Source organism: Abramis brama (genome assembly GCF_963993115.1).
Source record: "Abramis brama genome assembly, chromosome: 8".
Lineage (NCBI taxonomy): Eukaryota > Metazoa > Chordata > Actinopteri > Cypriniformes > Leuciscidae > Abramis > Abramis brama.
Window position 1 is genome coordinate 22,696,829 of NC_139970.1, and position 25,821 is coordinate 22,722,649.

Below are 25,821 nucleotides of genomic sequence, written 5' to 3' on the forward strand. Positions count from 1 at the left end.
ATTGTTAGAGGAATGATCAGATGTAATTTCTCAATAAGACAATGCTCTTGCCCAAACTGCAAAGAAGTGGCTTGAGAACAAGTCCAACAGGCTCATGTTTTTTGGCCTGGTCAGAGTCCAGATTTGAACCCTATAGTGAATACTTGGTCTCACATTAAACTCAAATGAACTGGGATACATTTTTCAACTGCTCATGAACTGTTGGAACAACACTGACTCTTCTTCCTGTAAAAAGCTGTCTGCAAGTTGGGGAAGGCTATTCTGTGCTAAGTTACTTTATCTACAGTATTTGTGCAATTCTTGCTGAAATGATGTGATAATTTCCTGACCAGTGACTTGTGATTAAAATGATTAAGACCATTAAAAGACTACTAAAATACCACTTTTTGCTAAGGAGTGTGTGTATATATATATATATATACTGTACACATATTTCTCTTCTTTAAGTACCGGAATCCCATGCGGCTGCTTGGTGCTATATTACAGGACTACACGCGCCACTGATTTCTTTAAAAACCAAACTAAAACGAACACAACGCCGTGTCGATGAGTGTTCTGTTGGCAATATACTCCACAATATATTCATATTCGTAATTTATTTAAATTAAAAAATACTTTCTGAAATTATATGCAGTGCAAGTCCAAAAAATCAGTCTGAAATCTTGTGCTTGGACCCATGCAGTGTGCAAACATGTGCACACTTCTCTAGCACACAATTCATCTCAGTCCGCTTTTTGTGCTTTCCATTGGAATCATGGAAATGGCAGTCCATTGCAAAAGGGAGGGATTTCTTAGTCTTTCCCTATGTTTAATGTCTGTTTTTGTACATTTAGTAGACGATCGCTCATTTCATTTGCAGACGCTGACCCACTCTGTTATCCTGCACTCCTCGCACACCACGTAACAGCACCAGTGGAACTTGCAATTGCAGCGTTCGCTGCGAGTCTGCTGTAAGATGTTGTGTCCCCGTCCACAGCACAGGCTCTCACAGTTGTCCATGCCCTGGCTGGTCTTGTTACAGATCCGGCCCTGCGTCCCAGCAGAGTCCGAGCCGAGGTCCCTCTCGCAGAAATCTGGAGACTTCTCAAAGTAGACCAGATCGTTCACGTTGGCTCTTCGTCGGTGGGTGGGGTGGGCGTGCTCCACCTGTCCTGTGTTTCTGTTGTGGGCTTTGATTAGCGTGGCGATGTTGAAGCGTTCTTTCAGCAGCGAGCCCACCGTTCTGAACTCTGGAGTCACCTGCCAGCAGGTCTTCAGCTGACAGCTTCCTGATGTACCGTGGCATTTGCATTTCCTCCTCATGTGGTCCACCACAACCTGCACACAAGCAAAACAGACGAGGAAGAGTTAATATCTGGAAACCACAAAACATCTGGACCATAGCTGGCTATCTAGGCCTTGCAATGCTATGAGTAAAGCTACAATAGGAGTGATTATAATCATCTGATATTTTATTAGATGAATCACTGATTTGTGATGAATGGAAAATTATACAAAAGATATATGAATAAGTGGGTCAATTACATATAATAGGGTCTACACTAAGGACAATTATTTTTTATTTCATTTTATGCAAAAAGTTAAAAGTATTTTTTATATTTATTTTGCTTTTCATAACGGAACCGTTGATAATGGACAATATTTCACACACACGAAAAATTATAATAAAGGATTATGCAAAGAATATGCTTAAAAAGGTTTTAAACTTATTATAAACTTGTATTTATAAAATCAGGAAGGTTTTACCACCCTAATGTTTTGGATTTTATCCCACTCCAAATAATATCTAAATAAATTTTAATTCAGAAATTCTTTAAAACATTACCTGTTTACACCTGGTATTATGATGTGTTTTGGTTGATCACAAGAGGAAGAGGGAGACACATACCCGTTTACACCTGGTGTTTTAATCCATATTTTTTGTCCACTTTCAACCACTTCTGTCCTGATTTCTTGTGCTGTTCGAATGAATGTGATTTCGACTACCTCTGGAAGTGGTCAAAAGTGGCCAAGCTCAAAATGTTTTAGACCCCATTTACACCTACATTTAGCATCATCCACTTGTGATCCAAACGACCAAAACACATCTTATTACCAGGAGTAAACAGGGCCATAAAAGAGGTGTATTCAATTCATTGTACAGTATGTAAGAGTTGTATTTTTAGGCATTTTTGAGCAAAAAATTATGTTATTAACAGATTTATTCAGTCTAGTATTTCTAATGAATTTCTAATGAGTTCCACTACACGACATGTCAGAGACTGGTTGGAGATGAGGATGCCCTATTCACAAGTTCAGACCTCCCATTCTCTCAACAATGCACTCGTCTGTCATCCCCAGCTATAAACTTTTAGATCCAATTACCAAGAGGAAGAGGGGCCACCCTCACTACTGACAGATGCCCCAGCATCCACCCATATCAACAACACAAGCACAAACATTAAGGCTTAGCAATCCCACATTTCACACTGTCTCAGGCTTCCAATAGCGCTCAGCACGGGACAAAACACAGTTTGAACATCTTTAGAGATAAGTCGAGTTTTGTCTGTCAAAACTCAGCGGATTAGGTTTCACTGTACAAGATGAAGCTGTGCTATTTCATGTCACTCAGCCATGGTTTGTGTTTTTTCTTCTGTCTTTCCCCTCCTATGAAGTGGTGTATATATTTATAGAATTTCTTTCAGTTTTTGAGATGACTCAAAACATCTTTACAATCCTCCAGGGCCGCAGTCTGCTAAAACTTTTTTTTTTTTTTAAGACAACTGTTGCCGTTCACCTCAAGTCGCAGGTCGGTTTCAGCAGTTGTCAAAAGCAGACATCTCCCATCCCTGAAGATTGTGAATTCTCCAGGCTATGCGGTTTGCATGCCGGTGGTTTCTATTTCAAGCTCTTAGCCACCATAGGTGTGCATGCAAATGGAGCAGGTTGGTTTTATATGAATGGGCACACACAGTAGAGAGACAGATATGAAACAGATACCTTATTGAGGCCAAAGATAACAACCATCAATCACAACAATACACCAACAATGGCAAATCAGGTACTACAAAACCATTTTCGCTCAACATAGACACAAAAAATTCAGGCTGATCTCTAGAGGTAAACATCTCAGTGGTACTCAAATGAACCCTTAGTTCATTTAGATGGGAAAACAAGGATTTACCCTTTCCGGCACCAATATTTTCATGGTCGGGATCGTTTCGAGACCTTGCAGCCTTCCAAAAGGAAGCCAAATCAGTCCCCTGAGGGCCGATGCAATGCGGGTACAGACAAATAAAGATATTCAAATCCTTTCACTTTGAGTGCCGAAGGCCTGATGGAAATTTAAATGTCTCACTTCCAGCAGTTTAGTAAGTGTACCTGCCTGCTCTTGCCATGTGCGGCCCATGATGAGGGAGCTACAGGGAAGAGATGGAAGATCGCAGAGTCTGATTGCTCTTCTTCCCGTTCGGCCTGGACTAGGCACCTAAGGGCAGGAGTGGCGTAGCAGTGGAGGAAGCGAGGAAGAGACAGGAAGTGCTCTCGGAAGCTGCCACCCTGCTTAAGTGACAACAGGATAATCTATCGGGTGTGTGGAGAGGTGGAGCGTCTGACTGAAGCCTGGCAGGCTGTCTAGCCCAAGGAGCTACCGATGAAGAGTCTGCCATGAACAGATTAACATCCTTAAAGCGAAGCCTGTCAAGACTCTGCGTTGCCCTGCTGGCACAGAATGAGACTCGTGAAACAATGGGCTTTACCGGCAGATTTGTTTTATTCAGTGTATCCTACAATTTATATAGGCATACAGCACTTTATAAGCCAAGGAACATACATTTACAGTGCAACCACATGCAATCGCGGGATGTTCTGGAAATCTAAAGAGTGTCAGCACCTAACAAACCTAAAGGCATATTTCATCCTTGAAAAAAGCTAATCTTTCTGTCTGACATGTCTTTGGCAAGAGCAGAAGTGCAGTGGAAGAAGTGTTGCAGTTATTCATCAGCATTTGATGTGTACAGCAACATGTGCTGCTCCAAAAGCTACAGTAACACAGCAGAAGCCACTATAAATGGCTCTGCAAGCAAAACATATTAGGGCCTATAAATTTGCACATTTTCTTTTCCAACATGCTGTGGATGTGGATGTTTTGAAGGGTGTGCTGTAATTTTATTGGTGCAGAGCAAATTGAGAGCCACATCTGGGCCACTTTAATTGAAGAAAAAGTGAGACAGGCTTGCCCATAAACTGGCACCAGACTGAGATCAAGTAAAACACATTGGTAGCACATTTGGACGACAGGCAGTATACAGCAAAACAGTTGTAAATGTGCAACCCCTCAAGTCAGACGCTTTCCCCTTCACACTAAGCCAACAACATAAAACTAATATAAAATCAATCAATCAATCAATCAATCAATCAATCAATCAATCAAATATTGATACTAACTGAAGTCCTTCAAGAATACTATTAAAAACAACTGAAAAAGCATTTGCAACACATATGGCTTTCCGGGTGTGCCATATTTCTGAGTGGAGAAAGTTATTATATTTTTAGAAAGAAAAATTAATAATTTAATGATAAATCAGCTTGGTGAAATTAAAGATATTTTGTGACCAGTTGAATAAATGTAAAAATGCTTAAAATGCTAATTTGATGAGATTTATACTTAGGTTTTAATAAATAGAAAATTAATAACATTGTTGATGTAAAAATACCAAAAAGTATTATTATTTTTTTGGTGTAATGTAATGTTTATTTAACCAGGAAAATGTGACAACATTAAGTGTAACTGGGACATGGATTTTGATTTGTAAAAAAAATAAAAAATAAAACATTAAGTGAGAATAATGACTCTTTTCAGTATGTCACTGTTAAAAATGCATTAGTGCAATTCCAGAATTGCCATATGGCAACATGCCTGTCTTCCTTTCTAATAAAGAGTTTCCACATGGCATTGTTCATATTCCTTCAATTTATTGTAAAACTATTCCAGATAAAGTTGATCTGTGAACAAAAACATCTATGTAACGTATAAAAGATTTAGAAATCCAGATGTAGAAGAAATGAACAGAGAACAGCACAGTTTGTGGAGCACTGCAACAAACACCCCATGTATGGGTGACCACAGGAAAATCTGTAGAGAAAATTAAACAACTGAAACTGCATTATAGATTTCTTTAAATGAAATGTCATTTCTTGTAATTGTTTTCTGAATAGTGAGAATGTGAAGGAAAATCAAATGTTGACATTAAATTGTAAATTGGGTCAGCTTTCATTTTATGATGTCTTTAACACTAATACACAAAAACAACATTGATGTCTAAAATATTTGCATGCCAGTCCAAAAAGCATCACCACAGACAGGTGATCATTTGTGGAGCACTTTGCTGTTCAGGGCACTGCAGTCGCAGTAAGACACTGTAAGGTATAAGCTTGAGAGTCCACTAAAGGTCTAGGACAAAATGATGACAGGGTGCCTGACAACATGATCCTCCATCTAATGGCTCTTGATGAATTGCTGAATGAGAATTGCTCGGTTCCTTTGATGTTTTAGAGGAGGCGTTCCCCCAAAAACCTCAGTGTCCCGACACACATCTTCATTAAAGTCTCGGATAGATGCGTGATCAGACTGTGATGTATTTCGTCAATTAAACGTGTTTACATTTAAATCATGTGTGGTGTATATAGCAAAGAAATGTAGAGGAAATGTCACTAATACTTCTAGGTCAAAACATTGTTCTTATAAACTGTGTTTCTGTACTGACTCCTGCCCTTTGCTTGCCTTGCTCTAAAAGTAGAAACGTTGCCTGGCTTTCCAACCGGTCTTCATTGAGTGGAAGGAGCTCCAATGAAAACATGCAAAAAATAATTTACAACCCCACTAGACGTTGCCATGTAATCGGCTACTACTGCAAACATAAAAACATGCCCTGTTCTTTTTGCCCCGCTGGTCCATATGATGTTGCCAGAAGTGGTGAATGGCAAATACTAAAACAATACAATTAAATTGATTCTCTTCATGCAGTTTCCTTTTTTTTCTCTCTCTCTCTCTCTCTCTCTCTCTTTGTTGCCCTGGCCAGTGACAGACTGTTTAAAAGTTGTATTTGGGGAAGGAAGGGCGAATGTCTTTCTACTTCCCGCTGTGTTTGATGTCTAAAATCTTTTGCTAGCTTTAAACATCTGTTTCCAAATAGCCAGCAGCCACTAATTAGAGCTTTTAACAAGACTGAACGTCGTGAGAACCAGAGGGTGGGCATGAGGCGACATGTACATCCCAGTAAAGTCACTACATTCCTCGACAAGCGACTACCTTTCCCGGGGAGGGAGGTGGGGAGGTGAGCGAACGTTGGATCGCAAACCTTGCAAATAAAAAATCTCTGTGATACAGAGCATGTCCCTACCTACCCGGAACCCCTACGTCACATCACCCATCTGCCAAAATTATGGGATCCAATTGCCAAAGACAATGTCATGAATTATGAATTTTCAGATCACATATCTTTTATCAAGAAAATTTGTTTAATTAAAGTTGGAAGATGAAGGATTTCTGATTTTTCTTTCTCATCTTGCTGACACTGACTCGAGCAAACCTGCCAACAGTAACATATTTCGGTAGCAGCAATTTTTTTTCTGACAATCAGATTTGGATGCCAAATAGGCTTACTGGCAGAAGCAGAAGAAATATTCCTAAACAATGGCGTCTCTCTATACATCACACCCTCGCTGGCAGCTTGATCAAACACCACACCTCCTTATTGAGCTTCTCAGACAGAAATCCTGAACTTCCAGCATCCTTTATAGATCATCCAATGTAAATAACAATTAATCAGTTTAGAAAATGATAACAATATAGATCCTTTGAAGTGTCGTCTCTTGAGCTCTTGAGACATCTTCAAATGGGTGGCTTTTGCCAATGAAGTCTACAATGATCATGATAATTACAACAATAAATCATGAAACTGTGACAGAATTCATCAATAACAAAGACTCTAGAAATATACCAAATTAACAGTCTCTAGAACAATGTGTCAAAGTGTATAGAGCGAGACACAAAATTGGACATGAGAATTATCAGAGGTATTTTAGATGGCAAACACAACTTAAAATCAAGGTTCTTTTTTTTGCCATTTATGGTTCCATGAGTAAACTTTAACATTCATTATTTTTTCTTGGGAAAAAGATTCTTTTGATTTATTTAGTTCTTTAGATTCTTTAGAAGTGTTCTTCACACTAAGGTAAAAATGGTTATTTTGAGAATGGTTTCCTGAAAGGTACTTTGGCGAAGCTACAATTGTTCTTCTTTATGGCATTGTTGCAAAAAACCCAGTTTGGAACCTTTATTTTTAATAGTGTATCTGTTACTTTATTTAGGACTGACCAAGTATGTTTTGTCTAAATAATCAAGGGAACCAGAAAACTGATGGAACGATACAGAGACAAATTGGAGAAGAGGAAGCAGCAAACAATGAACAATCTGCAACTCTGTCTGTGTGAACCTGCCAGTGATGGCCCATCGGAGCTTATCATGGTCATTTACACTTCAGTTCTGTACGGTCCTGATAAAGAGTGATAGCAGATTAATCCATGATGATATCTTGCCTCCCACAACTAGAACGCACAGCTGATGAGCTGCTGTTTATTGCAACACCAAAATAAGTTGGACAATATTGGAGTTACAAGCAATAGTGAAGCTCTTAAAGTCCCTCTGTAGTCAATAATTGTATCCCTTAAAACTCATCTGTGATCACCAAAATGACATACATTATTTAAAAGTTTTTTTCCTGTGAAAAAAATGTCTTCATGCCTTAAAAAAGCTTGAATGTAACTCTACACCCTTCCTTCATTTAGTATACGTGGATACATTAAAATGCTAATTAGCCCCGCCTCCACTCACACCACCAGCTCAGAGACCCACTCGGCCAGCTTACTGAGGTAAACGCTGCCATAAACATCTATGTATCATCATCTAACACAATGGTATCGCTCTTTACAACGTTGGACACATGATGATGTTGTATTAACAAAGTTCGGGAGGAACACGTTCAAATGATCTATCCAATTATCATGTAATTCCAACCAGCAGTCAGCAATCACTAATCAACATGTCAACCCAATCAGCACGAGTGGAGGCATGACAGTCGACCCACCTATGTTCCTTGACAGTTTTCAGCATCCCTCCACCACCCCGTCTCCACACTCACTTGGTTACGTCCTAACCAGAAATACGGGGGAGTACTCTGGGTTCGGGCCGAATTCCGAGCTCGGAGCCCAACCCTCGGACAGCACGCCAAATACGCATACTACTTTACTCTGATCAGTTATTAATATGTTTAGCCTTTTGCCTGACTATGTTATCAAACAGCTAATAATGTGTTGCTAATGTTACACAAACCATGTTCCCATTCACCATATCAGAGTCAGGCAGCTGCCTTCTGACAATAATCAGAAACGCTTTGATAAGTGGAGAAAGGCATATAGTTGATCATAACATCGTATTATACATCATACACCCGCTATATTGCTAAATCTACCCGATTTTTCATATCAACAGAAAAATATACCGAGATATAACCTGGCATCTCTCGAGACTCCCCTGCTAGTTCGCTGTTAATGATATGCTAAAGTTTGTGACGTCAGAAACACCAGCGATTTCAAACCACGTTTTTGAGACTGTCTTTAGTTCCCTGGAGTTTTAAAGAGAAAATACTCAGCAATGATGTTGACTTATGAGTTTCCACATGGTTTGTCTTAAAGCATATTAAAAACACCACATAGACATATAAACAACATTAAAAACTTAATTTTCACCACAGGAGGACTTTAAAATCATGGTAGTGATAAGAGTAATAATACATGTTAAGAGTTACACTGTAAAAAAAAATCTGTAGAAATTACAGTATTACTTGCAGCTGCTTGCCAGTAACTTACTGTAGATTTAAATTTATGTTATTTACTGGCAACAGTTTGTTCAAAGTTAAATGAATATTAAACATTAACAAGTCTTTATCTTTACAGAATAAAACTAAAATAACAGCCTCATGCAAAGCATTCTGGGAACCAAAATCTGAAGGAAAAAAACAGAAAAAGGTTAATGAAGATTTCTGGTTCCCAGAATGCTTTGCATTAGGTTGTTATTTTATAGTTTTATTCTGTAAAGACAAAGACTTGTTAATGTTTAATGTTCATTTAACTTTGAACAAACTGTTGCCAGTAAATAACATCAATTTAAATCTACAGTGAGTTACTGGCAAAGAGCTGCATAACTACAGCAAATTTTTTACAGTGTAGGGTTAGTCAATGTAGCTCAATCAGTAGAGTACTAATGACCAGATCATGGGTTCAATTCCCAGGGAATGCATGAATGGCAAAAATGTGAAAATCTGTTAAAAAAACAAAAAAAACAATGTAAGTAGCTTTGGATTACCAAATATGAAACCGCAGAAATAAGAGAAGTGGTAGATTATAGGGGCTTTCACACTGAGTTATAGGAACTCAGTTATTGGAACTAGCCACCCAAGGCTGTCCCCGATAACTACATTTTCCCCTAGGGCCATTTTCCTGGTTGCATTCAGCGTAGGAACTCTGAAGTGACGTAAGCCAGCCGACAGCAATGTCATTTAAGTGCGGCATTCAACAACGTCAACTGGAGGATGGAGGACGCCGTGATCAGAGCTGTGTTTTTGTTGTGTGTCGTGGGTTTTGTGATAATGGAGATGGAATGTAGACATATAAGTTATGCAATTGAAAAGTAGGGGTAAGAGACTAAATCTCTAACTTCCAGCAACATATCATTGAAGCTAAGAAAAGAACACAACGCCATGGACAAAGGGTAATGCAAAAGCCGTTAACATTAGCTTTCTATATGTTTATGTCTTATCGTTGTTTTTACCACGTTCGTGAACTTTCGTTCATGTTTACGTTCGTGTTTACACTGCTTTTTAAAAATGACAGGCGCCAGTGTTTTGTATGGCATGTGTTCGGCCAATCAACATACACTTACATCACTGGTAGATCCTATCTATTGTGCTGGTTTACTTCCCAACTCTTAAGTAGCTAATTTAGTAACCCAAAAGGCATTCCTAAAATCATTCCCAGTTCCTACAATGCGAACACGCCAAAAAGCCCCCATTTCCGCCAAAAGTTATAGGAACTATGAAAACGCCCCTTATATGAGTAGAAAAAAGCCACTTATAAGTGTAGCAGTACAAACACTTCTAATCCAAAAGCAGGACCTCAGAGTTTTTTTTTTTTATAGTAAAGTTGAAAATAAGTTTAAGCAAAGTCTAATTCTTAAATTAAGAATTAAATGAATTGGCCTCAACGACTTAATCAGCCAACAGTGGGTCTGCAAGAGTAATGTGACAGTAGGGCATCACACCAAGCATGCAATATTTCATTCAATAAATTGTATTTTGATGATCAATTAATAACTAATATTTTAGCCAGCCAAAAACATGTAGTTGACTCACATGTGCACGCTCAAGTCAAATCTGAGGTGTACCAGTGATTCACTTGCTGTAAGACCAAGCTATTTTGCAAAATGGAGTAACTCATGTGATTTGAATTTATAATATTTAGAGGTATTTACAAAATAATCAGTAAAATGTAAGTCATGCATAACCGGATATTATGGGAATAAACATTTAGAGCACAAGCATAAGCAAATTGTCAACGCACCTGACACGCCACATTGAATGATACATTTATGAGCTTCTTTGAGGAATTTATCAATGCAACAATAAAACAACAATAAAACAACTAACAGAGGTGGTGGAAGAACTGCCTCTTCCAGCAATCCACATGTGCACTTTTTCCACCAGATCTGTTAATTGTTGCAATGTTGTAGTGATAACCCTTTGAAAACATGTAGCCCATTATTATTTTTTTCAAATGCTTATTTACTCTTTCCCCACCACTGACAATATTTTCAGTCATTTATTACGACACAATGCTTCCTCACCATTGACAGAATTTTCCAGCAATCCATGTTTTCACTGTGGTAGGGGGCACTATTATGGATCTACAATAAATGGCTCATGTATTCTACTTCCAAATTTCACTGTGATCATATAATTCCAAAACATTTTGTCTTGCAACTCTTAACTAGGTTAGGATACCCTTTCCAGATCTATTAAATAATTTAGGAACTGGAGTCTAACATTTATGAACAACTGGGCAACAACTGCTTGAGTGATCATAAATAAGGATATAGTACCAGTGAAAAGTTTTGAACACATCTTACTAAATTTTAAGAAATTGTGATCTATATGCTTATTCTTAAATTACTGAAACTAGTTTTGTAGACACATATATGATTTTCTTTACAGAAAAAAAAAAAAAGAAAAAGAAAAAGAAAAGTATTTGAGATGGATGATTTGGACCGAGAGTGAAGGGAAAGCAGTTAACAAGTGTCCTGAGAACATTCTTCAAGATGGAAAGACACCTCGGGATGCTCCTCATAAAGTTGGTCGGGCAAATATAGAGTGTGTAAAGCTGTCATCAAAGCAAAGAGTGAATCTAAAATTTAAGATGTTTTTGATATGTTTAACATTTTTAGTCACTGCATAATTCAATTTGTGTTATTACATATTTCTGATGACTTTGTGCTCTGTACTACAAGCTGCATGAAATAAATGTTTATGGATTAAAATAAGTGACATTTTTGCAATAGTGGTGTCCACTTGTTTTCCTTATAAAACAAAAGTAATACGTAAAGACTCAGAAAGGCCCCATCAGTTCTTCACCTATTACATGTCCTGTTATTCCTCCCAGTGCTTTTAACTTAACTGCGCCACAGTGCTGCTAATCTACCACTTATTATCTAATTAGTCCAACACAGGCAAAAAGACAACACCTCGATCCCTTACATCACACATTGCCACCAGGAGGGACTCACTGATCAAAGGCAACACCAGGGAAGGCATATTTTGATAAAGCTTAAATGCCTTTTAAACATTCCCAAATCCAAAGATAACACGTTTCAGAGAAGCACATGTTTGCTTTTGCTCGAGTGGAGTTATTGCTCATTTAAGTGTTTTGCAGTTGGTAGGTGGTTTGGGGGGTGGACACTTGCGTGGAGATCGGAAAAGATTCATGAGTGCACCAAATTGAGCATAGACGGGGCACCGGCTCTTACGTTTACGCACAGGCAGGAGCCCAGGCAAAAAGTTCAACAAACCTCTCTCAATGCCAGGGTTCGCTTTTTTGAAAAAGCAACGATCACACGAGGCAGGGAACGCACAAACAAAAAAATGTTACGCTTGGCAAAACGGACAGGGATGAAGCTTTCAAGAGCACAGCTGCAACATGAGCGTCCCTTCATGTTTAACTGCCGCTCGGAGAAAATCTGTAGCTTCTAGGTACATCAAAAGGAGGAACTCAACCGCTATTGTCCCCTTTAGTACATGTGACACGGTTATAGTATCTCGGTAGAAAAGAAGCGCTCATCTTTGAACACCGCGTTTTAACGCACCTTAAAAGGGAGCGTAAGTCGATCCCCTTTGCAATCCAACACTGCTGATTCATTCAGGCTTAGTGTCACACATCACACACAGCCAACATAACGCCGTCTCTCACCTGCCTGCCAACTCTGTTGTTATGAAGTCTCATCCTGGAGTGAATGTCTCTGTACGTCTCCCGGGAGTCCAAGAACTCCTTGGAGAAGCGCTCACCGAACTCCACGTTGGGGCTGCAGCCGCCCCATTCCCAGGAGTCCTGGGGACCGAGAGCGTCGGCGGGAAAGTGTTCCATCACGCCGTGCACCATTCCTTTACCCCGGTTGATGGCCTCAAGCTGCAGACGGTTGAGTTTGATCCTGAACGCCTCCTCGTCCCCTCTACGTTTCTCATCGCAGCCGCAGGCTTTCAGTTTGCCCATGGCGCAGGCGTTGGACACAGCGTGCACCACACCGGCCGCCGCAATAGCGTATGCAAATGCGCTTTCTCTGAAACCTGCCAAAGAGACAATACAAGGGATTATTCAGGCAAGCCTCACTCAAATGTTGTCCATCGCCCACTTTGCCCCTGTGGATTTGTTCTCTCTGTGCTTTGGGGAGGAGATCGCTATCGCCCTGATGCTTGACAGCAGTACCAGTATATTCCTCCACACAACAAGCAACCGAAAGACCTCACAGGACAAAGCACAACAAATCTAGTTAACGCAGTGCAGCGCTTAAGTATCCAAGGCATGCACATGCAGGAACAATGGAAAAGGTGTGGAGGGCTCTGGTTAGTGTGGCTAAGCACAGACATGCTCATCTGTACACAAGCTCTGCGAAGAGCTCAAAAACGTGGCTACAATTAACCTGGCTACCGTTAGCAGCCGTTTGATCTGCACTAATCATGCCGCTCATCTGGATTTCAGCTCTCATCCACCACGCTTTTTATTGGAACAGAAGTGTGGCTGACTTTAATGCTTTCTGACAAGATTTAAGAAATTCCTCAGCAAAAACGTTCAAACACATGAGAGCCACATGTAGCAGTAGTACGTTATGTTGTTGTCCTTGTATAAGAATATTTAATTACAATGTTTTTTTTTTTCTCTCTCCAGGGTTTCCAGAGTAAAGATGCTTCACCAGAGGTGCCTGCGTGTGCTATAGGTTTGTTGAACGCTAATGGTTTTAAACAATAATAAACGGAGGTCTCATAAAAGCAGACTCTCCTGAATCACTTTCAGGGACAGATGGGGAATTAAAGAAGGCCATGCTCAGAAACATGAAAGAGCCCACTAAAGGCTAAATAGTTTATAGTTCCTTCTGCTTGCTAAAATCAAAGGGCACTTCTTCAGTATGAAAAAAACTCTCTTAAGTATACATATACAATTCCTGTTTTTACCGTTAAGTCTCAAAAAAAGTCTGGTTACTGATCTAAAAGAATATAAAGTATATATTTAGACACACACTTATACATATACTATCTATCTATCTATCTATCTATCTATCTATCTATCTATCTATCTATCTATCTATCTATCTATCTATCTATCTATGTAGCCTATATATTAGTGCAGTCAAATCAATTAATCACAATTAATCGCATCTAACATAAAAGTTTGTTTACATAATATGTGTGTGTATATATATTATTACATTTATATATTGCATGTCTCTCTCTGTGTGTGTGTGTGTGTGTGTGTGTGTGTGTGTGTCACTGAGTCTGTACATATACACATATAAAGCATATATTATGTATATAAATATATGTTTGTGTGTGTGTATGTACAGTATATACACATACAGACACACACACATAGACATATATACAATATAATACATTTTATAATATATATACACTATATATACTTTTATATAAATAATTTAAAACAATGGAAAACAACACTTAATCAGTCTGGTCAAAGATCTGAAATAAACTCTAGAAGACACAGATTACTGTATGTCAAGCCCCCAGCAATTTTTTTTTAAGTTTATTATTTCTGCATTATTGACTGTCTGCATTCATATGCATTTGTGTGACCACTAAAGACCTTTGGTTTATTGTAAATTATCCTTCAAGAGAAACAGAAATTTCCAAGTTTGAACAAGTTTTAAACCGGCCATGACCCCATGTCTACCACTTAAAAAGCGTGTTTAATGCAGATTGGGGCTTGTCTTATTAGGCCTGTGAATGCAGCCTCGCCTCACCTCCATGTCCTGCTTTGTCCATCTTTGGCGATTACAAATGACTAATGAGCCTTTAAGACTTAAATCAGGTGTGAAACAGTCAGTGTCAGGAATTCGCTGTGTTTTCCAAAAATGCTTGCTGATGGCAGAGCTGCCCTTGGGGCTCGGAGCAAAGATCTGAAATACCTGAACGATGTTCAATTGATCATTTCAAAATACACAGGAGCTCACACCTATTAACCCACCCACCCACAGTGACATACACACTCACACAGAGGAGACCTGAATGCTGAAACACACACACACACAGACACACACACAGACACACACACACACACACACACACACACACACACACACACACACGCACACACACACACACACACACACACACGAAACCAGCCGGTCCTGCTTTTTTGTTCGTGCAATCCTCTCATGATTCTATGGGGGGCAAACGGCACTTAGGCGCAGCCAGAAGACACGGACATGGAAATGCTGTTTTAGATTTCCTTCCAAGCCAATGAAAGACCTGGAACAAATCAATCTAACAAATAATTTAAAGTGAGAGGCACGCCCGGCTGCGCTGATGGTGGAGGAAGTGGGAAAATGAATTAAAGATTGAAGGAAACTGTCACTTTGGGTTATAGAAACTAACTAAACAGGTTTATGCTTTTGCCACTGAGGGTTGGGAAAATGCTGAAAGCAAATTCACAGCACTTGCACTGGCACAAAGTAAAAGCATTAGCTGGCCAGGGAAGCCCCCCTTGCAGGATATTTACATTCACTTTTTAAGTGATATATGCCTATGACTGATAGAGTTTTCCTACTATCACACATTTATGTCTGTTATCAATGTACAAATGTGGATTTATTTACCAATATGGGTTAGTTTAGCTTACCAAACCAGTGTATATGCAATTACTTAAGTATGAATACCAACATTAATTTGAAATTCTGTTTTTGTATACTTTTACACCATGGCCCCAAGAAAAGCACAGACCAAACCAGATTTTCCAAAAACGTCTCCCGAAATGTTGACAAACTGAAGAAGTCACTAGTTCCACATAGTTTAGGTTTATTTTGTTGCTTACCCCTGCTGAAGACAATACTCTCATAGGGGATCTTGTTCCTGGTCTCCAGACTTGAGCAGTTCCAGCGGTGTCCTCTGAACTGATGCTGGCACTCATGGATGGCGATCTGAATGCCTTGTATGGCAGAGGCCGTCACATCTGGATGTCTCATACACACGTCCAGCTGTTTCTTTGTCAGGCCGGGCAGGGTCAAACACACCGTGTTGGCATTGAGAATGGGGTCAAAGGGGATCTTTAGTCCCAGGATTTCATTTGAATCTGCCCTAGAAGAGAGAACGAAACCTTATCAAGTATCCAAATACACCGGCTGAAAAAGATGCTTAAAGAGGTAATAATAAATAAATAAATGTTTATGAGTTCTTTTGCATTTTGTATGTGTTTATAAAATAAAAAGATCCCATGGGTCATACAAAACTGCTGTGTCACACATTAGAGTGACATTGAGCCACTGTGGAGCCTAATGCTCATGACTAATACAAAATACACCATGTGCTGGAAATAGATACTATATACATGCAGAAAATATGGCATCAAAGGAGGATGATTTGAGATTACTTGTCAAAATATCAGATGCAACAACAGCCTACATTAAAGAAAAGTTATGTGAAACTTAACTTAGTGTATAAACTAACTAATGCAATGCAAATTACCAGTACAATATAATATTATACAAACTATATTATACATTATTTATACACTATGATATTATACATATAGCCTATTATACTAAATTATACAAAGTAACTAAACTGCAAATAAACTATAACTGATATTAAATGAAGACATTTTTTATTAGCAAAATATTTAAATCTATCAATCAAAAGTGAACCAAATAGCCCACCTCAGCACTTTGTGACAAGTACTTTAGTCACATTATAAAAGAGTAAAATAAAACTTCACTTTGTACTACTTTTCTCAAAGATGTTAGAAACAAAACAAAAAACGGATGTGCAAAACTTCTTGTTTTGAAAGTTTTATGAAGCACGTAAGAACAGAATATCATGGCAGTTTATTTAGTGTATGTTTGTGAGCAAACGTTTACAGTAAATAGACATAGAGATTCACGCGCAGAAGCGAATAAATTAGTTTCAATTTTACTCGAAACAACTGAGAAAGTCCTTACCTTTGAACTAAAAGCGACGCCAAAGCCAAAGAACAGAAGAGTCGATATAAAAAGTAATCCATGCTGCTGCTGCTGCTCTTCTGCAAAACTCTCTCACAACAACTCTTCTGCTTGAGGAGAAGATCCGTGCAATACGCGCACAGCTTTCCAGCGATCAGCTTCAGATCGTCCAAATCTGACGAAAAATCAAATGATGCTGGAGAGTGCCAAGCGATGTCGTGACACCTCATTCATGAAACCACTTTACAACTTTTCTGCTGGTGCTTTCTGTTGAAAGAATGAATGAATGAACATGTGAGCTGACGCTGTGAGGATCCGCTGAGATATCATCTGACACAAGACACTCATGTATATACATCAGTACTCAGACTGAGCAATCTACTGTCTTCAGGACTTCTGATGTTTGCCTTATCTTGATGGCACTCAGACTACTCCACTTAACTCTCTGCCAGCCCACCTCTACGTCAGCACACTCTCTCTCTCACACACACACACACACACACACGCGCACGCACGCACACACACACACACACACACACACACACACACACACAGAGCACACTGCCATAGAGGACAAGTGCCTCATTAGACAAATCCAGATTGAACCGATAAACAGGGAAGTTAGGACCTATTGACATGTGAGGGATTGGTCTGGGACAGATAGAGAATAATAACGAGGTACTTTCATGCTATGAATATGGATAAAATCAATGTTGTCTTTATTCAATTGAAGGATTTTATTGAGATATATAACAAACAAAGATATATGACACAAAAACAGAAAAAGTAGAGCCAGGCAGGGATCAGGCAAGCATATGTCTATACCGAAATGGTATATATTTAAATATGAATAAAAATCAACATTGTCTTTATTCAATGGAAGGATTTATAAGATTTACACAAATATTTTTCTTTAGCAGTGGTTTTGTATGTTTTGATAAAAAAAAAATGAACGGATTTAAAACCCTCTTATATTTAAACAAAAAAAGTATTTAATATCTTGTAAGACATTTTCTAAATTCAGACTTCTGTCCTGAAAAATAAAAATGTAATTATCATATTTTTCTATAAATGTAAACAAGTCAGAGTGATTTAAAACTTGTTTACAGGACAAGGGTATTTTTCATAAATATCAAATTGAGGAGTTGTCACATGTATCAAATGTTTTACATTTATAAAATGTATTCATTACCCTTTAAATTTATTTAGCTGTTTTATGAATTGTTTTGTGTTCCATAAAAAAAGCCATAAGCAGCTGCTGTTCAAACTTCCCCCATATATCCCTATTGGGGCATGTTGTCACAGAAGGTCAGCATGTTTAGTGAACTGTATCTTTTATTCCTGGGAAATAACGGTGGTGGGAATAGCCTTTTTTAAGCAATTAAGTATTTTTTATAGAATTATTACATGATACAAAATGTTTGTTTTATTCTTAAATTGCTTTTAATATTATGTTGTTCTGTCATTTTACAGTTAATAGAATCTTAAAATACATTGTCTAATACTGTCTATTTTTATTTTTTCTGTCTATTTTTATAATTCCTATATAGACTCTTTCTTGGTGTTTATGTTACCTGGAAACGCAATTATGAACACTGAATTTATAGTAACCCCATGACAAATGCAAAATACAACCACATCTTACATGCTGAGAAAAGAGCCAAAAGCCCATTAAAGCTGAAACCTTCCCGCAGCTTTTGTAATGTTTGAATTCCATATGCTCCTTTGTAATTCTTCATTTCAAGGCTTAAATGAAGAGTATGTGCATAGTGGTATCAATAAAGCGAACCACAGAAAGTTACTTAAATGTGGCAGGGAGGTTTTAGTCACAGTGAAGTCACAAGGAGGGAGTCGGTACGGTTTAAAGCTTTAGTCTAGAGTGAGGGTAAACAGCCCTCGCTGACTCCAAATGAATTGATAATCATCTCTGTCTTCAATTAGGCACTATCACGGCTCATTTTTGTATTGCTAGTTCACGACAAGTTAAAAACATTACAACGGACACATTTCCACACGCAAATGGTTACCAGTAAGATGTCGCAACTTTCAGAAAAACAAAATCCTGCTTCCATCTGTTGTGGATCCTTGCCAAGAGATCTGCGGTCAAGAATTTACACATGCTGATTTTAATTATGTCCTATAGTGTCAACTGGGGCACCCCTTTCTCTATGATCTTTTTAATTGTAGAGCATTAATGTAATTTAGTAACGACATTTATCCAAGGCCGAAAAACATCTTCTGATCATGAGTTAAATGGCTGAGAAGGACATCATTTGGTAAAAAGGCAAACTCATTAGAGTAATTTTACATTGATTAATCACATAATGATTTAGTGTGATGTAATGACTCACATGAGTAAAAAGGAATTTTGTTAATTGATTGTAGGGATTACCCAATTACCAGAAGAGCCCAAAGGCAAACGATAAAGCTGAATAGTAATTTCCCACAAAAAAAGGTGTGCGTGCACTTTTCCTTGGCAAAATGGCATTGTACGTGGTAATAGCTCTTGTCCTTGTCCAAATGGTCCCACCAGGGACATTTGAATTATTCACAGTCTGTTAGGTTTCAGAACTTTTCCAAGAAAGACTTCACAGCTGATTCAGTATAGACTGGGAACAGACATGAAAATGTCACAAAAATGAAGGAGGAGGAGTACAGTATCTACAGTTAACTTATTTTGAGTGTTTTCCAGTAATAGAATGCAGTTTTTTATTTATTTTTTGTTCACAAAATAATTTATTCATTATTTACCTAATTGTGCTCATTTTAGGAAGGGACCATCAGGTTAAACAATTCCCAGTCTTCCTTTAATAAGCATTTCCTACTTTCATGAGTGGGCAAAAGATGTGACGCTACAGGAGAAACAGAACACATAACAGAGGGTAAAAAGATCAACACTGCAATTACTGGGGCTCCCACAGGACGTCTCACTAAGAAGGTTTTTAAAAGAATTAGAAAGTTCAAACCCCCTGCTGTGGAGCAATGACACATCTGTGGAGAAATGAGTTCTTGCAGAGAAACCTTTCCTTTTTTTTTTTTTTCTTTCAGAGAAGAATAAAGATGAGTGCTAAGCTTTGGGGTTTTTTTTCCCACAGGAATATTTGTCTCTTTTCTGTTGTTAAACCATTAGAGCATGATGGGAAAAGGACTTTTTGATTGGTCTAATGGTGTAGGTATTGGCTCCTAAGACACAGAAAGTGAGGAGACTCAAAGAATAGAGGAAAATAAGCAGCGTGCGGAGCTCCCAAGAATCATTGCCCTCTGATCTTCTTGTTGATATGTTGGGATGGGAATGGTTGTAATCAATTAAATGTTCATTGTGTTGGAGCAAAACATTTGGGGGGGGTTAGAGACGTTTTGTTATTGACTGTCTTAGCAACCCAAACAAAGAGTGTCTTGTACCGTTTTAAGACGTGTCTTTAATTGGCCACAAAAGATCTTTATAGGGCATGGAATGATGCGGTCTGTTTTGATCAGTCACCTTGTGAAATTGTTCACAGTGTGGTATTAGCGGTTATTTATAATTTATACTAGTTATTGGACTTACAGTAATAACATGCAAGCTCACTTTAAAAACTGGAAATTTCTCTTTGATGGAAACCTGTAAATAAGACACTTAAATACTCATTTCGACAGCAGAACATAATTCCTTAAAAAATAAACATTTTATTCTAACAACTGCACATACATAGATACAAATTTTATAGTTACTGATGTATCAAATATTTATTTAAATGGATAAATACGTTTTTAACATTTCTGACCGGAATTTAATCATAATGAAATCCATACCATTAAATTATTTTCATTTTAAAATACTGATTAGGAATAAAACGTCAGGATGAAGCATGAAGAAAACAACACAAAATCAGCTGTTTTGTGTACATTGTACGACTCGACTAACTGATGCCTGGACATGTCAAACTGGCAGTTAGAACATGATATCTGAAGCTCCCCCTATTGGCCACAGGAGCATTTTCTTCTGTGAAAGCACTGGATATGCTTGGTTTTTGTATCACACATTTCCAATGGTACTTATATTCATAGATTCCTGCCTTTAGGTACTTGCCCAGCTGCCGAGTTGGCTAAGCCATGGCTATTGAAAAACAGCAGAGCGTTGCTTGTTTTCTTTACCGCTTGAGTTACTGCTCGCTATCACTAATTGAGCAGAATTACACCCGTTTGCTTGCTTTTCTTAGTACTGTGAAAATGTTTGGGTTACTGCAGCAGATGATATGACTGTAAAGGTATGTGAAACAGGAGAATGTATTAGAGATAAGAACATCTTAGAAATAGTCTCTGGTGGGTGGCAGTGTGCCACAATTTAGTAGAACAACTACCTTGTATATATATATATATATATATATATATATATATATATATATATATTCATTTTAGATATTACATATTGATGAATGGATGGAACTCATGTCAAATATTGCAAGTTATAAACGTGTAATATTTGGAGCCTCAGGACGTCGTGATATGTTTATGAAAACGTGGGGTCCCTTTCTCTCCCTGACTGAGAGTGTAGTATAAAAGAGGAAAAAAATCAAATATGTCATATATCTCTGTGTTGTTGTTACCTGCTATTTCTGTAAAGTCTAAACAGTTTTTCATTTTTTGACCCAACCATATATATATATATATATATATATATATATATATATATATATATATATATATATATACATATATAGATAGATAGATGATAGATAGATAGATAGATATATCTATATTTTTATATTTTTTTAATAACTATTATTATTGTTTTTATTTATTTTATTTTATTATTATTATTTTTTTTTCGGGGGCTGGTTGATTAAGCTGGGGTAAGGGGTAAAAAATATAACATGTCACTGTTACATTTTTTTTTTCTGACTTATGTTGCTCATGTTCAGAAATGCATATACAATTACATATTAATTTTATACATTGACACCAGTGTATAAAATCAAGCACCTAGCCATTCAGTCTGCATTTACAAACATTTGTGAAAAAAATGGGCCGTTCTGAAGAGATCAGTTAATTCAAGCGTAGTACTGTGATAGGATGCCACCTTAGGATACCAAGTCAGTTTGTGAAACTCCATCTCTGATATTCCATGGTTAACTGTAACTGGTATTATTAGAAGCATTTAGGAACAACACCAACTTAGCCACAAAGCATAAGACCATGCAGATTAACAGAATGGGGTCACCACCAGGTGCTGAGGCACATGGTGCGTAAAACTCGCCAACGCTCTACTGACTCCATAGCTCAAAAGTTCCAAACTTCCTCTGGCATTAATATCAGCTCAAAAACTGTGAGGCAGGAGCTTCATGGAATGGGTTTCCATGGCCAAACAGCTGCATGCAAGCCTCGCATCACCAAATAATGTGATGCCAAGCGTCAGATGGACAGGTGTAAAGCGTCTGGACTCTTGAGCAGTGGAAAAGTGTTCTGTGGAGTGACAAATCACGGTTCTCTGCTTGGCAGTCTGATATCTGGGTTTGGTGTAGGGCTGGGTATCGATTCAGATGTCCCGATTCTGATTCACAAGATTTCAATTCGATTCAATTCTCGATTTTCTATTCGATTCACTGAATTCAATGATTCCATTTTCACTGGCCCCACCACAAAGTAATAAATGAATAAAACAGTTATCATTTAAATATGACCCATGTATCATTGTGTTGTAATAAATATAAGGTTATGACAACCAACATTTTAGATACCAGTGAAATTGAACAATTCTCGATTCAAATTTCGATACCACAGCTAAAACTACTAATATACATTTCAAAGATTATTAAAAACAAGTAAAAGGTCAACAACAAAGAACAAATAATTAAACTAAGGGCAATAACACAAATATTAGAATAGAAGAGATACAAAATAGAACAAAGATACCAATGACATTATCAATGCTTTTAAGGTTTTCCAGGAAGGTGTAACAGTAGTTCTCAGGTACAAAATTTTAACAGAGCAATCAAATTTAAAATAATACTGCAGTAAGGAGTGATTTCTTTGTTTTTTGTAGTTTGATTAACATTAAGACCACAGCGTGCAGCAGGAATATTAGGCTGCTGTCACTTTTAGACTAATGCACGGATCCAGTATGTCATATCCGTTCTTTCTCTACTGTTTACTTAAGCCATAACCGTTTACTTGGAGACTCACCAAGGCGGGCATTTTGAGAATTCTTTTTCATTTTCATGCCATCTGAGATGCGCAGCTGTGTGCGCTTTGGGTGAGTGTGCACACAAACGCTTAAATTGGCATGGCTTGAAAACATGTGCAAATGATAAACTTTTGTGACCATGCAGCACTGGCCCGATCGGGACCCTGACAGTTCCTTCAACTGTCCGGAACGTCTTTCACTCTGAAAGGCAAACCTGCATTCGCCATGTTAAGCACTGAATGAATGACAGGGTCCCTACTGTAACAACGTGCTAAGTAAACAAGAGGATGACATCTAGTGGAGAAGACCTGTAATAAAATTAACGTCAATGAGATATTACTTTCAGTGTTTGTGGAAAGAAACGATTAATCAAAAAATATAATCCCATGTTACATATCTGACTGCATTGTGCCAACTGTAAAGTTTGGTGGAGGAGGAATAACGGTGTGGGGCTGTTCATCAGGGGTTGTGCTAGGCCCCTTCTTTCCAGTGAAGGGAAATATTTCAGCATACTATACCAAGACATTTTAAACAATGCTATGCATCAAAATTGTAGGAACAGTTTGGGGAAGGCCCTTTTCTATGCCAGCAAGACTGTGCCCCATGCAGTGCACAACGTAAGATCATAAAGACATGGTTGGATGAGTTTGGTGTGGAAGTACTTGACTGTCCCGTACAGAGCCCCAACCCCATCGAACACATTTGAGATGAACTAGAACGGAGATTACGAGCCATGAAGGCCTTATCGTCCTACATATGTGTCCTACATCTGTACCTGACCTGGTGTAACGGTCAGGTGTCTCAATATTTTGTCCATATTCTCATTAAAAATATATATATTTTAATTGTTTTATATTTTATGTTCAACATTCCTAAAACCTGGTTTTAATTAAATTTTAAATCACATATTTTCAATGTGCTCTCTTTTTGAATCCCATATACATGCGTTATTCAGAAACAACTGTGTACACTCTCAGAAAAAAGGTACAAAAGCTGTCACTGGGACAGTAACCTTCAAAAGGGTTCTAATATGTACCATTTAGGTACTAATATGTACACGTTTGGTACCAATATGTACACGTTTGGTACCAATATGTACCTTTGAGGGACTTATATGCACTCTTTAGGTACAAAGGTGTACCTTTTGAAAAGGTACCGCCACAGTGACAGCTTTTGTACCTTTTTTTCTGAGAGTGTACAAAGTTTGTGGTGTGGGGTCGTCACAGGGGATTTCCTCTTACGCTGAGGCACATAGCCATGATTCTGCATAGATCTGTGCTTCTGTTATTCATTCTTGAGCAAACCATTTATCCAGAGAAAAATTAAAGCTCCATTCCAAAATTAATACTGCATGCTGGTGGTTTCTGATCTAGAGAGAGAGAGAGAGAGAGAGAGAGAGAGAGAGAGAGAGAGAGAGAGAGAGAGAGAGAGAGAGAGAGAGAGAGAGAGAGAGAGAGATGACAACGACAGACAGAGTGTATAAAACTGAGGGAGACGTTTCACCTGTGAATTGTGGTCATTAAGATGATGGTGAAGATAACACAAGCAAGAGTTATTCAGAGGTCATTTGCTATGAACAGCTGGACACGGTGAACGTTTTTGACCTTGCAGGATGTCTACATCAAGATTCGATGAGTAAACCTCCCACGATGCACTGCACTCAAACATACTAAATCTGTCTGAGAGGACTTGAAAGGTTCTGCATCAAACAACAGAAAAGTCCAGCACTAACTGTGCGTTCTCAGACAAATGAAGAGCTCATTGGACGAATTAAACAGCAGCTTCTGGTCTCCTTCTTTACAGACATCACCCAAAGCGCCCTGACATAATCTATAACTGTCTGAAAAGAGAAGACAACCCTGGAAGCAGATTCCCTCTACAATAGAAAAAACTGCACTCTGGGACACCAAAATAATCTATGATCCCTTTTATCCCGCTTCGCATCAGTTCTTCCAGCTTTTCTCTTGGAATGTACCACAAATCCCTATCCGCAAAGACCACCGGCTTTCAGAAGAAGAGTATCTTGCACTTCAGCCAAGCTCTTAACCCTCACACTAACCCCATACGACTGTCTGACAGGTGCTGCGCTACCAACTAACAACTGCATTCTGTCTGTACTTTATGGTCTCATTCATTGCATGTACTGCACTGATTGGAAAACACATTTTCTTTATAGATCATGTTTATTTTTCAGGCACAACCTGCCTCTGTGTGATTACTCTGTTAAAACTGTGTTCTATTGAATGGCTTGTGTTGTGTTTTGCATATGGGTAGTTGATGCATAGTTGTCTGCATGTTATAAGTTTTTCATCTTTTTTTTTAAATAAACTTTTTACCTTCACTATGTGATGTGATAAAAAAATACACATAGAGGAACATTGTTCACTTACAATTATACTAGATTTAAATGAATCAATTATGTAACACTAAATCAATCTAAATGCATAAGTTACACCAACAATTTAGGGGGTTAGATCAGGCAGACCTTTTAAGGTAATAATCGCAGATCACCACTTTTTACAGTAGTCTCTCAATTAATTTAAAATTAATTAATAGGTGATAGAAACTGCATGCACAAATTATTACATAATTATCAAAATCATGTTTAAAACAGTTTTGGGCTATAGCATATCACATTACAGAACACATCAGATATACCTTCTTAAAGTCCCTTGTGAAAAAGAAATGTGTTTAATTACTTACAAATCTTAAAAGCACATTTAAAAAAAAAAAAGTACTTGCAGATAATATGATATTAATTAAATAAAAGGTCACTTAAGTGTACTTAAAGATGGTGCACTTTCATAACAATGTTTCTTAAAAGGAATAGTTAAGAAAAATTAAGATA

General features: G+C 38.0%; 1 protein-coding gene across 1 annotated transcript; it reads right to left on the reverse strand.

Annotated features, from left to right (window-relative positions):
- Positions 1-583: 583 nt before the first annotated feature.
- On the reverse strand, positions 584-17,242 carry wnt10a (wingless-type MMTV integration site family, member 10a). The gene is made up of 4 exons (XM_084122764.1): positions 16,811-17,242; positions 15,688-15,950; positions 12,556-12,929; positions 584-1,317 (listed from the first exon to the last, which is right to left on the reverse strand). The coding sequence occupies exons 1-4, from the start codon at positions 17,038-17,040 to the stop codon at positions 850-852; spliced, it is 1,335 nt and encodes a 444-aa protein (XP_083978890.1). The 5' UTR covers positions 17,041-17,242; the 3' UTR covers positions 584-849.
- Between the last annotated feature and the right edge of the window lie 8,579 nt (positions 17,243-25,821).

Excerpts from the sequence above, each read along its gene's own strand:
- wnt10a (XM_084122764.1), bottom strand. The coding sequence starts at position 17,040 with ATGAGGTGTCACGACATCGCTTGGCACTCTCCAGCATCATTTGATTTT. Across the intron at positions 15,951-16,810 it reads GCGTCGCTTTTAGTTCAAAG|GGCAGATTCAAATGAAATCC; the intron begins GTAAGGACTTTC and ends TCTCTCTTCTAG. Across the intron at positions 12,930-15,687 it reads GAGTATTGTCTTCAGCAGGG|GTTTCAGAGAAAGCGCATTT; the intron begins GTAAGCAACAAA and ends TCTCTTTGGCAG.